This window comes from Notamacropus eugenii, chromosome 3, assembly GCF_028372415.1.
Source record: "Notamacropus eugenii isolate mMacEug1 chromosome 3, mMacEug1.pri_v2, whole genome shotgun sequence".
Classification (NCBI taxonomy): domain Eukaryota; kingdom Metazoa; phylum Chordata; class Mammalia; order Diprotodontia; family Macropodidae; genus Notamacropus; species Notamacropus eugenii.
Window position 1 is genome coordinate 122058945 of NC_092874.1, and position 14856 is coordinate 122073800.

Sequence of the window (14856 nt, forward strand, 5' to 3'; positions counted from 1 at the left end):
ATCAAGGGTAGTAGAACCACTACATTTGGACTCCTTAACATTACAATCCCAGATGTGTTTACAGAGGAACTGAAATAGCCCTGAAGAACAAAGAGCTAGGATGAGCACCTGGATTAGTCTGCATAAATATAGAAGCCTTCTGGTGCTATTTCGAAGGCACTGAGGGATTGATTTTGAAAAGCTGCACAGGATAAGCAGGTACGGGATCTGAATAGCTAGATTAACAAACAAATCTCATTAACACGAGAGATTACAGGGCCACTAGAATAATGTAGTGAAGCATGGACTGGGGAAGGCAAGGAAACCAGGTAAGAGATGAAAACTATGTTAGTATGAGTGGAAGGGGATGCAGAAGAAGACAGCAGCAATTTATAATAATGATAGCTAGCATTTATATGGAAAGTGCTTTTGGTAGATTGTCTTATTTTATTCTCATAACAATTCTGTGAGGTGCTCTGATTTCTTCCATTTCACAGATGAGGAAACTGAGTCTGAGCTAAGTGATGTGCCAGGGCCAAGGAACTAGCAGGTAGGTAGGATTTGAACTTAAGTCTTTCTGGCTTCTACTGTTTATTCACCATGCTAACTATGATAAAAATATTATAATGGATTAAAAAGATAAAGATTGAGCAACTGATTGGATGTGGGAGGTGAAGGGAAGGGAGAGTCAAATAACTCTGAAACTCTAAGCTTAAGTAACTGGGAGGATTAAAAGAGAGTATGCATTACAGAGATGATCTCTAAGGTCCCTCCCACCTCTAATACACTACGTCTTGGAGAAGGGTTACCATAATTCTTGCCCAAAAGCTTCTGCTGAAAGTTAGGGGGTAAGAGAGAAAGAAGAGTAAGAGATGATGCCGCCATTTTGAAAGAAAGGATATTGGTATCATCAACAGATTTAAAAGTTGGGAGGAAAAGGTGAAGAATTCATTTGGCTATTTTTTTTTGGGAGGGGGGGATCCCTATTAAATGTTATGTGCCAGCAAGACATAAGGAAGATGTCCAGGTTGTAATTGGAGCTGAGGAGTTGGATATAAAGGTTTAGAGTTATACAGGCAATGCTGAAAACCACATGAGATTACCAAGGCAAGCATGATGATACAAGGGATAATGAGGGTTGAAGAGAGAAGGCTGGTTCACTCTCAAGTAAATTACTGAATGAGAACAGCAATTAATTTAAGCAAAGGAGGAAGTCAGACAGGAAGAGAACAAAGATACGGGGTCATACCACCAAAGGAAGAGAGAGTTTCCAGAAAGTGTGTCATTCTGGAGAAAGATTGAGGAAATAAAGGCTGAGAAAAGGGCTGGATTTGAAGTAGGCCCAACTGGATTTAGATTCTGAAGTCTTTCATTAGCTCTCAGCTAACCTTAATGAGCACCTAGTCACTTTACCTCTCTGGGTCTCAGTTTCTTTATCTGTAAAATGAGGGGACTGGATTAAATTGCCTCTACAGAGCCTCCTAACTCTAAATTTCTGATCCTATGAGCTTGGCATTTTGTTGAGAGGATTTCATAAATTATTTTGGACGGCACTGGTAGGGAGAAAGTTAATTCCCTTACCCTTTTCTTCTCTCGAGGAATGGCAAACCCCTTGGGGGGAAAACAGCAGTGGAGGCTGACTGTGCAAGAGGAAGAAGAGGTCAATTTCAGAGATTTGGCACTGTGCATTAAGAAGTTTACATTTGTACCCTGGGTTACTGCTGGGCTTGGAGCAATAGTAGGATCATCCTCATCGTCTCCCCTTAGAGAACTGTTTATTTAGCTGTTAAATGGTCAGTTTAAACAGTTGTCCTTTGAGGAAAGGAAAGGAGAGGGAGTGAGAGAAAGACACTGATGCAACGTGCTTCTGTTGCTTTGGTAGTGCTTGAAATCTGGCTCATTTATTTCTCATCCTCCCTTCTTTGCCTATCTGTCAACACAATATTATCTTTGCCATCCACCTACTCCTTTATTTTGGCTTACTGGGACCATAACCTCTTGGAGTCTCAGTTTCTTCATCTGTAAAATGGGGATAATCATTCACAGGGTCATTCCTAAGAAAGCACTGTTAATTTTACAATACTCTGTGAAACTGAGTTACTGTTATTCCCTTTTCTTTTCTTACTTTCTCTTTACTACAAATATGGAAATAAAGAAAATAATGTTGGAAAGAGGTATTTCAGTATGGTATGGTACCTTAATAACTAAAGAGACTTCAGGAGATATTCGATTTAATAAGCATTTATTAACGCTTACTCTGGCAGGCACTCAATGTGCTAAACGCTGGGGAAATAGCTTTCCCTTAAGGAGTAAGCATGATGGTGGTGGGGATGGGGGGTGGGGTGGGGAGGAGAACACAACCTGGATACAGCAAAGTAAAAGGCGGGGAGGGGAGATCAAGATAGGCTTCCCTTAGGAGGTGCCACTTGAGTTGAGTTTTGGAAGAAGGAATATGAAGAGAGAAGGAAGTGAATTCCAGGCATGGGTGACAGCCTGCTTTGTAAAAGTACAGAAGCTTCTCAGGACAAGTAAGCCTGTATGTGACATATAGCGTCCCTTTGATTGGCTTACTGACCTATGCATGGCTGGGAGACAAGAAGCAGGGCATCTTCATAGCCTTATATTTGCACCTGTGCTTCCAGTTCAAATGACCACATTGCAGGCAGCCTGTGACCTTCTGGCAGTGGAGCAGGGATGAAAAACGCCTTTCTCCATCCCTTTCCTCTTCCATCCCAAAAGGAAAGTGAAAATACTTATCAATATCATCAACACATGTTTGCTTACTTAGTGACAATTTCATTATTAGGCATCATTTTGACCCAAGTCAGTCCAACTACTCTTATTTCCCCTCATGGTGCGGAGGCAGAAACTTGCATTTGCTGGGATTAGAACAGAGCAGATGGAGCCTGGGCTCGCCTACGCGGTAGGAAAGCAGCATAGTCAGAGTCCCCCTCTTGCTTGTGGAAAGGTGACAGCGCTTATGCACGCTCATTACAGACCCTGTCCTGGGGAGCCCAGCCCAGCCCAGAGAAAAGCCCTGATCTCACATGGTTCGCCTATGTGAACTGGCAGAGATTGCTCTCACCCACAGCCCTCTACCTAACATGCCACAGGTCCCAAAGGTTTCCTTGGCCTCCCAATAGGACGGTGTCCAGCTGCAGATGTGCTGGGAGAAGTCTTACCTTTGCTGACATATGTAGGAAGAGGAACGTCAGGACAGAGGAGCAAGAATCAGTTATGATGCCAGCTTCCCCCCAGTTTGTCCTCAGGCTTTACTGTTCTGTACATGGTCAGAGCTACTCAGTAGGCCAGGAGCTCAGGAGAGGATCCTTCCCAGTGGGCCTCTCGCTTCACTTCCATATAGTGCACCCTTCATTGACTCCTTGTCAGTTAAGTTTTATATAGCCTCCTCTCCTTATTTCCTTTACTCACAGTGAGAAAAACTCAGTAGGATACCTCACTAATTTGGGTAAAGAAGAATAACATGTCTGGATCCCTAGAAACAACCAGTCATGGCCTAGTTGACTCCAAATTCACAGCAGGAAAGCACTGGCCCTTCCCCTTCAAACAGGGACCTTTCCTTAAGAGTAAGGCTTCCACATCATTCCTAAACTTCAGCCCATGAGTAAATGTTGCAGATAGAGCACTTTCTATATTTCCTAGGCAATCAGGGAAACTAAGGCACAGGGGTGAAAACGGGAATCCCCAAGACCATCTGCCATAACCATGGCAAAATCAGGGAAGCTAAGAACTTGGGGGTTCTGGATTCTATTTCCTAAATTCCAGCTCGTGTAGGATCATAAATCCTTCATATGTCAGGTGGTGGAAGTACAGAAGTGAGCTAGGAGCTGGGGGTTAGATGGAAATGGTTTTTAGATGCCCTACGTTGAAGGTATTATGTGCCTCTGAAGGAAAAACAGACAGATTAGCTTTGCAGTCTCTTACAGAGTCAGGCTCTGAAATCCTTCCACAGGATGGAGAGGAGGAAATCTGCTGGATCCATAGGAGTGAGTTTGATTTATTCCTCTTTTTCTAACCATATCTGGCAAACACTCTAGTTGTTCCCTAGCAAGAGATTAGTTAGGGAAAGGAAAGCTCCTTTCCAGGGTCCATCTGATGCCTGGTTTTACTAAGAACTCAAAGAGAGTCAACGATAAAGGAAAGAGCAAGAGAGGGGGCTGGGGTGGCCGCCAGGACCAGGAGACCCAAGCAGCCCCAGTGCCTAGGTGAAGGGGAAGGGAGGGGGGCAGCACATGGTTGCTAGGAGTGAAAGGAGGCGGTGGCAGCAGTATGAATGAAGCAGCCGTGCCGTGGATTCTGGGAGATCACTTCAAACCATTTCTGCTGCCCTGGCTGCCATTCCTCCTCACTCCTTTACACTCACTCCTTCCCCCTGTCTCCCTCCTGCCCCAAACCTTCATTAAAGGAACTAGTTAAAGTCTACAGAAAGGGAAGGGGGATATTTGTGAGGGAGGGAAGGAGGAAGGGAAGAGCACTCATTATGATTCTCTGGATACGCTACTCAAATGACACTAGTCTCTCTCTTCTGGCTCTAAGTCCCTCTAACTGCTCTGTCCTTCCCCGCCTCCTCCCCCCACCTCCGAGACCCCTACCACACAGCTCATAACTGAACATGTTGCCCAGCCACCCAAAGAAGCACTCAGTCATCATTTGGGGGTGGGAGTGAGGATGATGTGGCGTGGGCAAGAGGCTGGCCAATTGCAGCAGCCCAGCCTTGGGCAGTTGGAGTCTTCTTTCTGTCTTACTTCCATTCTCCCACTCCCATCCTACCACCCCCGGAAAGAGGGAAGGAACAGCAACTGTGTGAGGAGAAAGAGATGAGGAGCTGGCTTCAGAGACTCTCTTGCTGCAGCCCTGTCCAATCCAGCCTATCAACTGCTACCCAGTATCTCCCTCCAACGGGACCAAAATAGCTGCCAACGCCTTCCATTCCCAGCCCGGCACTTGACTCTCACTCCTCCTCTCTTGCTCATACCCCGGCCCTTCTCTCCTCAATCTGAAGGGGGAGGAGGGGAGGAAGCAGCTTTAGGGGGGAAGGGGGAAGGAAGGAAGGAAGGAAGGAAGGAAGGAAGGAAGGAAGGAAGGAAGGAAGGAAGGAAGGAAGGAAGGAAGGAAGGAAGGAAGAGAGCAGCTCGCCTGCCTGAGCAAATCACCTCAGCTTCACTGGAAGCCTTCGGCATTAACCCCTCGAGGGAAAGCAGAGGAGGGGGTGGCTGTGTTAATACATAAGAGCACTGCATCACGCTAATCTTCTCCCCAGAACAGTATGCGTCAGCAGTACATTCACGTTCTGACTGAAGGACAAAAGGATGAGAGAGCAGTCTGCGTGGCTGCTGCCTGCAACACCTCCAGCCCTGAGAGAGGAGACGGTGGCAGGAGAGTGCAGGGGGCCCGCTACCACCACTACTAGCAAGAGGGGAAGATGCTGCCAGGGATCGGCGCTCCTAACACATCCTCGACCACCGCCACCACTGCCTCTGCTGCTGCTGCTTCTATCACTGCTGCAGTCAGTGGACAACAAAGGCATTGAAGGCAACAAAAGGCAAACCCCACAACTCGCTACCTCAACACAAAGGGAGATCCAGCTACGATCGGGGGCCCCTGGGAGAAGGAGGAGGAGAGAGCTGGCTGATCTCTGGGAGTTGCTATTGCTACTGCTGCTGCCACTGCTGGACCCATTTTTGCACCAAGGGCTCATTGGAGGGGCTTGTGGAAAGCATCCTACAACCTTTAGCTCTCTGTTCCCCTCTTGGGGGCCTCTCCACACTGCTGGAACGTCTCAGAGGGCCAGTCGGATTACTGCTCACTGTTGGAGAGGAAGGTTGATACTTATGCATCTGCCAGCTAGAAGGCTAAGCTAGTTCCCCCTGCCCCTCTTCCTTTCCTCTTACGAGAGAATAAAAAGGGGGTGTGTATCTGGGGAGGGAGAAGCGGAAAGAAACCACATACATTGCTTCCCCCTCCCCTCCTTCCCCAGCCCTAAGAGCCCTCCATGAGCTAACAACTGCAATCAGCTGCCGCTGGCCCAAGAGGGGTTCTCCGGGGGTGAGGAGTGTGTGGCTCCTGAAGAGAAGGTTCACAAAGGGAAGTGGGGGTATCAGCAGGAAGGAGTGTCTCCTAGGAAGCTTTGGGGGTTTCCCCCTTTCTATTTTCTTTAGGTGGCAACAGAAGGGGGCACAGTCGGGGGGGACAGAGGAACACTTTCGCAATGAAGCTTCTTCACTGGCTGCTTGTGAGAGCTGGCGCCAGGGTCCAAGGACAAAGCTGGGAAGTGCTGGTGGCGCTGCTCTCTGGGGCGCAGGGGGGGGATGCACCTGCATAGCCCAGAGGGCCTCATCTTTTTCTGGTTCTACTCAATTCTGCTGCTTCGCCTGCTCCTGCTCTGGATTTACTAGAAGCCATTTTGTCTCCCCCACCCCTTCTTTCCCCTCTACCCCCCCCCCCAACCCTACCCCTACTCCTTCCCCTTTCCCTTTGTTAATTAAAACTAAGGAGTAAGAATGGGAACAATGTACCCAGCTCCTGTGGTGAAAGCTTAAGGACACAACGCCAATTCCTTCTGAGGTAGGTGCCGGCGAACTGGTTGGGGATTGCTTTGGTAGGGGGCCAGAGGGTTAGTTTTGGGGATGGGGGAGAGTGAGCATTTTTTCTGAAAGGTGGGTGTAGGGGCACAGGAGATGGTGGATGGGGGACCACATTTTAGCCTGGCATTTTTCCTGGCCAGATCTGCTCTGTCTCTCTGACTGCTCCCTCCCCACCTCCTTCTCCAGATGGAAAGAGGAGTTCCTAGCTCACTTAAGCCGGGGTAGGGCCGGTTTTCCTTTCCGAGCCAAAATCCCAGGCGATGGTGAATTATGAACGTGCCACATCATGAAGCTCTTGTGGCAGGTAACTGTGTACCACACCTGGAATGCCATCCTGCTCCCCATCGTCTACCTCACAGCGCAAGTGTGGATTCTGTGTGTAGCCATTGCTGCCGCCGCTGCTGCTGCTGCCGCCTCTGCCGGGCCCCAGAACTGCCCCTCCGTCTGTTCGTGCAGTAACCAGTTCAGTAAGGTGGTGTGCACTCGGCGTGGCCTATCTGAGGTACCCCAGGGCATTCCTTCTAATACCCGGTATCTCAACCTCATGGAAAATAACATCCAGATGATCCAGGCTGACACCTTCCGGCACCTTCATCACTTGGAGGTCCTGCAGTTAGGCAGGAACTCTATCCGGCAAATTGAGGTAGGGGCTTTCAATGGCCTGGCCAGCCTCAACACTCTGGAGCTCTTTGACAACTGGCTGACTGTCATTCCTAGTGGGGCCTTTGAGTATCTGTCTAAGCTTCGAGAGCTGTGGCTTCGAAATAACCCCATAGAGAGTATCCCCTCTTATGCCTTTAACCGGGTGCCCTCCCTCATGCGCCTGGACTTGGGGGAACTTAAGAAGCTGGAATATATCTCTGAGGGGGCTTTTGAGGGACTGTTCAACCTCAAATACTTGAACTTGGGCATGTGTAACATCAAGGACATGCCTAATCTCACACCCCTGGTGGGACTGGAGGAGCTTGAGATGTCTGGGAACCATTTCCCTGAGATCAGACCTGGCTCCTTCCGTGGCTTGAGCTCCCTTAAGAAGTTGTGGGTCATGAACTCACAGGTCAGCTTGATTGAACGGAATGCGTTTGATGGGCTGGCCTCACTGGTAGAACTCAACTTGGCCCACAACAACCTCTCCTCCTTGCCCCATGACCTGTTCACTCCACTGAGGTACCTGGTGGAGCTGCACTTACACCACAACCCTTGGAACTGTGATTGTGACATTCTGTGGTTGGCCTGGTGGTTGCGAGAGTACATCCCAACCAATTCCACCTGCTGTGGCCGCTGTCATGCCCCTCTGCACATGCGCGGCCGCTACCTTGTGGAGGTCGATCAGGCTTCTTTCCAGTGTTCTGCCCCCTTCATCATGGATGCCCCCCGGGACCTCAACATTTCTGAGGGTCGGATGGCAGAACTCAAGTGTCGGACTCCCCCTATGTCCTCTGTACGGTGGCTGCTGCCCAATGGGACAGTGCTCAGCCACGCCTCCCACCATCCACGGATCTCTGTCCTAAACGATGGTACCCTGAACTTCTCTCATGTGCTGCTCACAGACACAGGGGTATACACATGCATGGTGACCAACGTGGCAGGCAATTCTAATGCCTCGGCCTACCTCAATGTGAGCACAGCCGAGCTTAACACCTCTAACTATAGCTTCTTTACCACAGTCACAGTGGAGACCACAGAGATCTCTCCTGAGGATACCACCCGCAAATACAAGCCTGTGCCCACCACATCTACTGGCTACCAACCAGCTTATACCACCTCCACCACAGTGCTCATCCAGACCACCCGTGTGCCCAAAGTGGCAGTGACGACGGCAGACACCAATGACAAGATGCAGACCAGCCTGGATGAGGTCATGAAGACCACCAAGATCATCATTGGCTGCTTTGTGGCAGTCACCCTGCTGGCTGCTGCCATGTTGATCGTCTTCTACAAACTTCGTAAAAGGCACCAGCAGCGCAGTACAGTATCAGCCGCTCGGACAGTTGAGATTATCCAAGTAGATGAAGACATCCCACCAACCACAGCAGCAGCGGCTCCATCCAGTGTATCAGGTGAGGGGGCAGTAGTGCTGCCCACAATTCATGACCATATTAACTACAACACCTACAAACCAGCACATGGGGCCCACTGGACAGAAAACAGCCTGGGGAACTCTCTGCACCCCACAGTCACCACTATCTCTGAACCTTATATAATTCAGACTCACACCAAGGACAAGGTACAGGAAACTCAAATATGACTCTCCCTAATCCCCCCAAAATTATAAAATGCAATAGAATGCACAAAAAAAAGACAGCAACTTTTGTACAGAGTGGGGAAAGACATTTTTTTCTTGTATATGCTTATATATTAAATCTATGGGCTGATAAGAGAAAGATTATATTAAAATTTAAAAACAGAAACAAAATCAAAACAAAAACTATTTTTTAACTTGTAAGTTCTATTTAAAGGGGGATGGGGAAGGGGAATTTTGGGAATGCGTGTGTGTGGGGGGGGAGAAGACAGAAAAACAAAACTTGTTATCCTGCTAGAGGGCTTTCTGGAATAAGGTGGAATCCGTTTAAAAACAATAAAGTGATTTCTAAAGAGGTAGGGTAAGGGGGTGGGAAGGATGGACTGGTCCTGTCATTTTTAGAAGATGTTTCATAGGATGCAGTAAATATCCATTTCTATAGACATCTTTCTTAATTCCTGAGAGCTGTCTTGTCAGGTTTATATTAAAAAGCAAAACAAAAAGAAAAAAAATATGAAAAATCACCAAGAATTTGTACTGTGCCAAAATGTTAAGATGCAATAATTTTTTTTCTTCAGAGACCATGGGAAAAATGGAACTATAAATGTGCTTTTAAATAGGAAAATCACCAAGATTGAAGTGAACCTCTAAAAGGGTCTGAGCTTCTATGTTTGTCCATGTGCTCATGGCTCTTGTGTCTGCGCACACGGGCATACATGCAGCTCATCTGATGGAACGCTTCAGGAAAAAGCAGGGGGGAGAGGAACTGGCGTAGCTCTCAGTCAAACGCTTTAATGTTGCACCAGATTCCTGCAGTTCAGTTTAACCCACTCTGTGGAGGGAATGTGTGTATATTCAGGGTTTCCCAAAAGGAGGAGACCAGAAGGGGGATCCAGGGCCGGGGTGGGGAGGGTTTGGAAGCAAGGTGAATGTATTCACAAGAGGCCATAAATTAGCATCATCCCGCCCACCTGTTGTTCCGGGTATCTGACAAATGATTGTATACATACACAATACTGATGTTTTATGATTTATTTTTTAGTTTTAAGATTGAGAGGGGGAAAAGGATGGGGGGGTTTGGGGGAGTGGAAGCTTTCTTCATGGTTGTGATTTTGTGGCTAATATAAATGCTGATTCATTAGGGATTATTGGCTGCTATCAACTGGTGGTGGTGGGGTAGGGAGGGGCACGTAACTTGAGGGAAGAAAAAAGGTTAGGAGAAAAAGGCCATGATGGGTTCTAGTTTGATTATGGGAATGCAGCCTTTTCTCACCACTGTGGTTGATAAAAATAATGAAAAACCTACCATTAAAAAGTCCACACAGAAAGGCAAGGACACCCCCCCCCCAGAAGTGGGTTGTGAAGTAAGCCCTGCTAAACACAGCTTAAAAGGGGGAAGGCTTCCCTCCCCCAGGCCCACCTTAGATGGAAGAAGGGAAAGGAAGGAACTTTGGGGATGGAGGAAGGAGGAGGGGAAAGCTGGGGTCTCTGTTGCTTCTGGTCCATTTAATGATGTAATTACTTTCATTTATTATTTTAGCTTTAAAAAAAGGGTTCAGATTTGAAAGAGGGTGGGGTTGGGTGGTTGGGTAAACGTCAACAAAAGAATACTGACTGTAACGTGAGAAAAGTGTATTTTTGTATTTTAATAAATATTGTTCAATTTTTAATTCAGTGTCCCCAAAGGGTTAAATTGAACGGCAGACCTTGAAATCTATAGGTTTACTGAGTTGATCAGAAGTACCAAATAACAGCTTTTTAAAAAAAGAAAACAAACAAACAAAAAAAAGAGGAAAGAAGGGAAGGAGAGAAGGAAATGTTCATAAAAAATTTACTGAACATTTAAAAAACTGTTATACTTTCCCTGGCATAAATAAATGCACCTACAATGCTAGATATCCTCTTTTGAGCTAAGTGTGTTGCTCCCTGGGACCTGTTGGGATACACCCAATTCACTGTGCCCTAGGAGAGGAAGGGCAATCGGCCAACCTCAGCTCCTCAGCTCACTTACTCTGGCCAAAATTAAATGCCACCTCAGCAGATGCTTTGGGCAGGCCAAACCCATTCTGCTCAAGGACCCCATGGGACCTAGATTTAGGAGTCTGGCAGCAACCTAGGTTGGCTCAGATTTCTGATGGGCAGCAAGGCTTTTCTGTTCTAAGGGTGCTAAGTGGCTGAGCCGATTTTGGTGGTGGGCATCTATTTAAATCAATTCCATCCAAACCAAACATTAAGTGCCTACTGGGTTCAAAGTACTGAGTTAATGATGTCTAAAGTGAATGGGTCTGAAATGGGACCCTGTGTTTCTCAAGTGCTAGTGCTTCTACTGATGCAGGAAGGGAACTGAGTGGGTGTGATCTCTGTGGCACTGAAGAGAGAAGGAAAGAAACAGGAAGGCAGTACTTTGCAGCAATTAGAGAATGGATATGACAGCAATATCCAGAAGCTGGGATCTAACATAAAGCCAGGAAAATATAGGGTGAAAAATTCCAATTGAGAGGACTACAAAATTAAATACAACCACAAAACAGGACAGAAATAAAGGTTTAAATAGGTACAGAGATATTCAATGTTCATGGCTGGGCCACACCAATATGATCATAACAACACTATCTCCGTTATCTACATATTTATCATTATAGATTACTAAGGGAATGTTTCATGGAACTAGTCAAAATAATAACATACAGAGTAAGATAAAATCAAGAATATCAAGGGATATTGAAAATAAGTCCTAGATGCCAATCCTGTGTGAATAGCCATGGCAGTCCATTTGTAAATTATCTCTCTCATACAGACTTACACTCTCCCAGGCTGCCAAGCTGCCACTTTAATGTCATTAGTCCCCAAATATATTTTGCGTCTACCATTATTCCATTTTCCTCCTACATATACACACAGAAAAAAGAAAGAAGCCCACAATGTAGAAAGAGAAAGAAGTTACCTGGGAGTCTGGTGGAAAAGGCAGTGCCTCAGTCCCTTGGCAGTTCCCAGAGAGCCAAGTCAAGCGCCTCAGAGTGGCTTCTCAGGTTTGCTGGAGCTTTTCTCTACTTAGTGGAGGTTAAGGAGGAGAGGAAGTGGCAGAAGTGGTGAAAGCGGGGGAGAGTTATGAAGTTAATTTCCCAGTCCACCTACAATGTAAGCAGTTGTTTGGAACAAGGTTGACTTGGAATTATGTAGTAGCGCTTTGCGGAAATGGTCTCCCTGACCTAGAGTGGTAAGAGGGAAGAACTAGGTGCAAGTCCTATAGTACAGAAAGAGAAAGTAATCTGAAATTCTGCTAGGGAAGCCTCTCAGAAGCTAATGCTACTTTGGCATCAGATTTATATTCTTGGTATGCATATATTAATATCTGAATGTATTGGGGATGATGGCTATGACCAAGGCAGCCCAAAGAGGTAACTGGGGGGGTGATGTGGAAGGTGGCTAAAAGGTTCTGCTGGCCTTAGTCCTTTAACGAGAGCCTCTTTTCTCCTCGTGTCTTCTGAAGCACTTGTTTTAGGACCAGAATACCTTAAGTCTTGCTAGCTCTTCACAGAAACTTTCTGCTCTAAGAAAAAAAAAAAGTGGACATCTCTTTGGCAGGCCTATAAGGCAGAAAGAGAGAAGAAAGGAAACCCCACTAGAACAGTGTAGACCATTAATGGCATGATCAAATGAATTGTGGGGTTTGTTACCTGAGAGATGTTCAAGTAACTGTTTTCCCATAACCAGCAGAGGGCCTTCGGAGAATCCTGAGATATAACATTCCCTCTTCCAGATCAACCAAGTATGAGAATATACAATAGCTCTCAATTATTAATTCTAAAAGAAAGCACCAACTTGTGGCCTAGCAGATATGCCCAGATCTAAAATCTGTCAGAAGGGCAGTTCTGAAATATCATCTCTCTCAAGGATGAAATCTAGTCAGAGCAGTCAAGAAAATGGGTGCTGAGCCACTGGGCTTTTAGGATATTCCTAAAATCCATTGTGAAGCTCAAAAATCTGTAGCAACAAAGATGAATGTACAGCCCCCTTGGCAGCTGTAACTTCTGTGGTTGAATAAAGCAGAAACAAAAGGAGAGAAGGTCTTATAGCTGGTAGCTTATAGGGAAGCCTTAAGCAACTTGTCAGATGCCTGCTTACATTTTTGGTATATAGAATTTTAGTACTCTAAAGGACCTTAGAAAACATCTAAGTAAAACCTCATTTTAAGATAAGGAAACTGAGGCAGGCCCAGGGAAGTTGTGACTTAGAACTAAAAATGTGAAAGGTAGAAAAGGTCACAGAAACAATGCAAGTCACTTATTCAACAGAAAAGAATGCTCAGTTGCCTAAGGTCCCACCCATGCCTTGTTAATGGCTATTAACCTGGGATATGAATTTCAGTATTCAGACTCTCTAGTCTTGAGCTTTTTCCACTGTACCAAACTGCTACCTAGGGCTTTATGTTACCAAACAAAACACATATGATTCTACAGGTCAAAATGACGCCCTTTCAATAGGATCCCTTCTCTACTCTTCTTGACCTCTTGTCTTGAATTCTGACCAGGGCCTTATCCACAGGGGCACAAGTACTAGAATAGTGGCAAAAGGGCCACTTCTTCTTAAAAGGGACACTCTGGAATGCATGGAGTAGCATAACATTTCTAAGTAGGCTTGCTGCCTTTCTCAGGGAAGGAGCAAATCAAAATGACAAAATTGCAGAGAAAGCAATGGTGACAGCAGTGATGGAGAGGGGAGTCAGGTTGGGCAATCCTAAGGAAATGTGAGTTTGGTCAGCTCCCATCTGATCTTTTCCCCAGAGGCTCTGTAGGATCAAGTGCTTTGATGAGAAAGTTCTCTGGGAGGGAAGCCTCTTGTTCAAAATCAGTGACGCTGAGATTGTCATCCTTTGTTACAGAACCTGTTCAGGGGCCTTCACCTCAGCAAGTCTAACATTGTAGGCTTATTATTTATGGAGGGTAGAGAGGCCTTGGGGGCCTAGAGACATTAGCATTATCACACTACTTAACATGCATTGAGGCCAACAATATGCTAGGTACTGTGTAGAAAAGAGCAGCCATTGGAGTTCCTGTCCGTGGAGTTGTGTCATAGTCCTCTTTTGCTGGGAGTGGAGGGTTACAGTTCAGGGTCAGACTGGTGAGCTTTGGCTTCCTTCAGGGATGGTGGGTGAAGACTACAAAGGGTTGAATAACAACCCTTACTGAGTGTAGGCTTTCCACTTCAGGGGGCCAGAGCCCACAATTAGGGATCCAACATGTATTGTAACATAGCAGCAGGGGTTTAAAAATGAGATGGGGCAGGGGGAGAAGAAATAAAGAAGAAACATTTCTATCTAAACATATGTCTGATTTTAGCTTCACTGCCAGTACTCAGCACTCCATGCCGTCAGCTAATGCAGACACTGTTCGCTCCACTTCTAAATCCTGCCTCAGCTAAATTGCAAGGAAGCTTTTGGCTCACAGTGCTTCTCCTTGTCCCTGTCCATTCAGAAGGCACCCTTCCCCCAGTAAGAGGGGAAATAGTCTGGGCAGCAGACGAAGGCTGTTTTCATTCTAGCTTTAAATTAAAAGAATAAATGACTTCTCTACAGCAAGGAGAAAGGGCTTTGGGGAATGGAAAAGTGCATGTCACCACATACACAACTGACTATGTGCCCTTGGCCCCTCTATGCCTGGCAGGAAGAACAGGACACACTAGGAAGGAGAAACACTGGCCAAAGGCCAAGGGATCTGTGCTTTAGAGCAGACATGAGTTCTACCCTTGATAGGGGTTCATGAGTAGTCAGAGGCCTTGTCTTGGGAGTAGGTGGAGACTGCCTTGTGTGGAGGAGCAGGCTGATGGAGTGAGCATGGACCAGTTCACCTTCTCTGAGCAGCAGATGGAGAGGCAAATGGATATAGCTCCTTCTATGGAGGCCTAGTTCTTGACCCAAAGAATCTTTATTCCCTAAAGTCTTCTATTCTTATTCTTGTTTCAATATTAGGAGGCAAAACAAAATCACATTTAAAGCCATTTACTAAATTTTGATAGGTAAAGTCTTAGAGA

The 14856-nt window shown here is 46.3% G+C and overlaps 2 protein-coding genes across 2 annotated transcripts in view; one reads left to right on the plus strand and one right to left on the minus strand.

The window, feature by feature from the left end:
* SND1 (staphylococcal nuclease and tudor domain containing 1) overlaps window positions 1–14856 on the minus strand; it is a 498025-nt gene that overhangs the window by 70738 nt on the left and 412431 nt on the right. The window lies entirely within an intron of this gene.
* Window positions 6785–9012, plus strand: LRRC4 (leucine rich repeat containing 4). The gene has a single exon (XM_072652827.1). It carries the CDS (start codon window positions 6871–6873, stop codon window positions 8830–8832), a length of 1962 nt encoding a protein of 653 aa, XP_072508928.1. The 5' UTR covers window positions 6785–6870; the 3' UTR covers window positions 8833–9012.

Excerpts from the sequence above, each read along its gene's own strand:
- LRRC4 (XM_072652827.1), top strand. The coding sequence starts at position 6,871 with ATGAAGCTCTTGTGGCAGGTAACTGTGTACCACACCTGGAATGCCATC.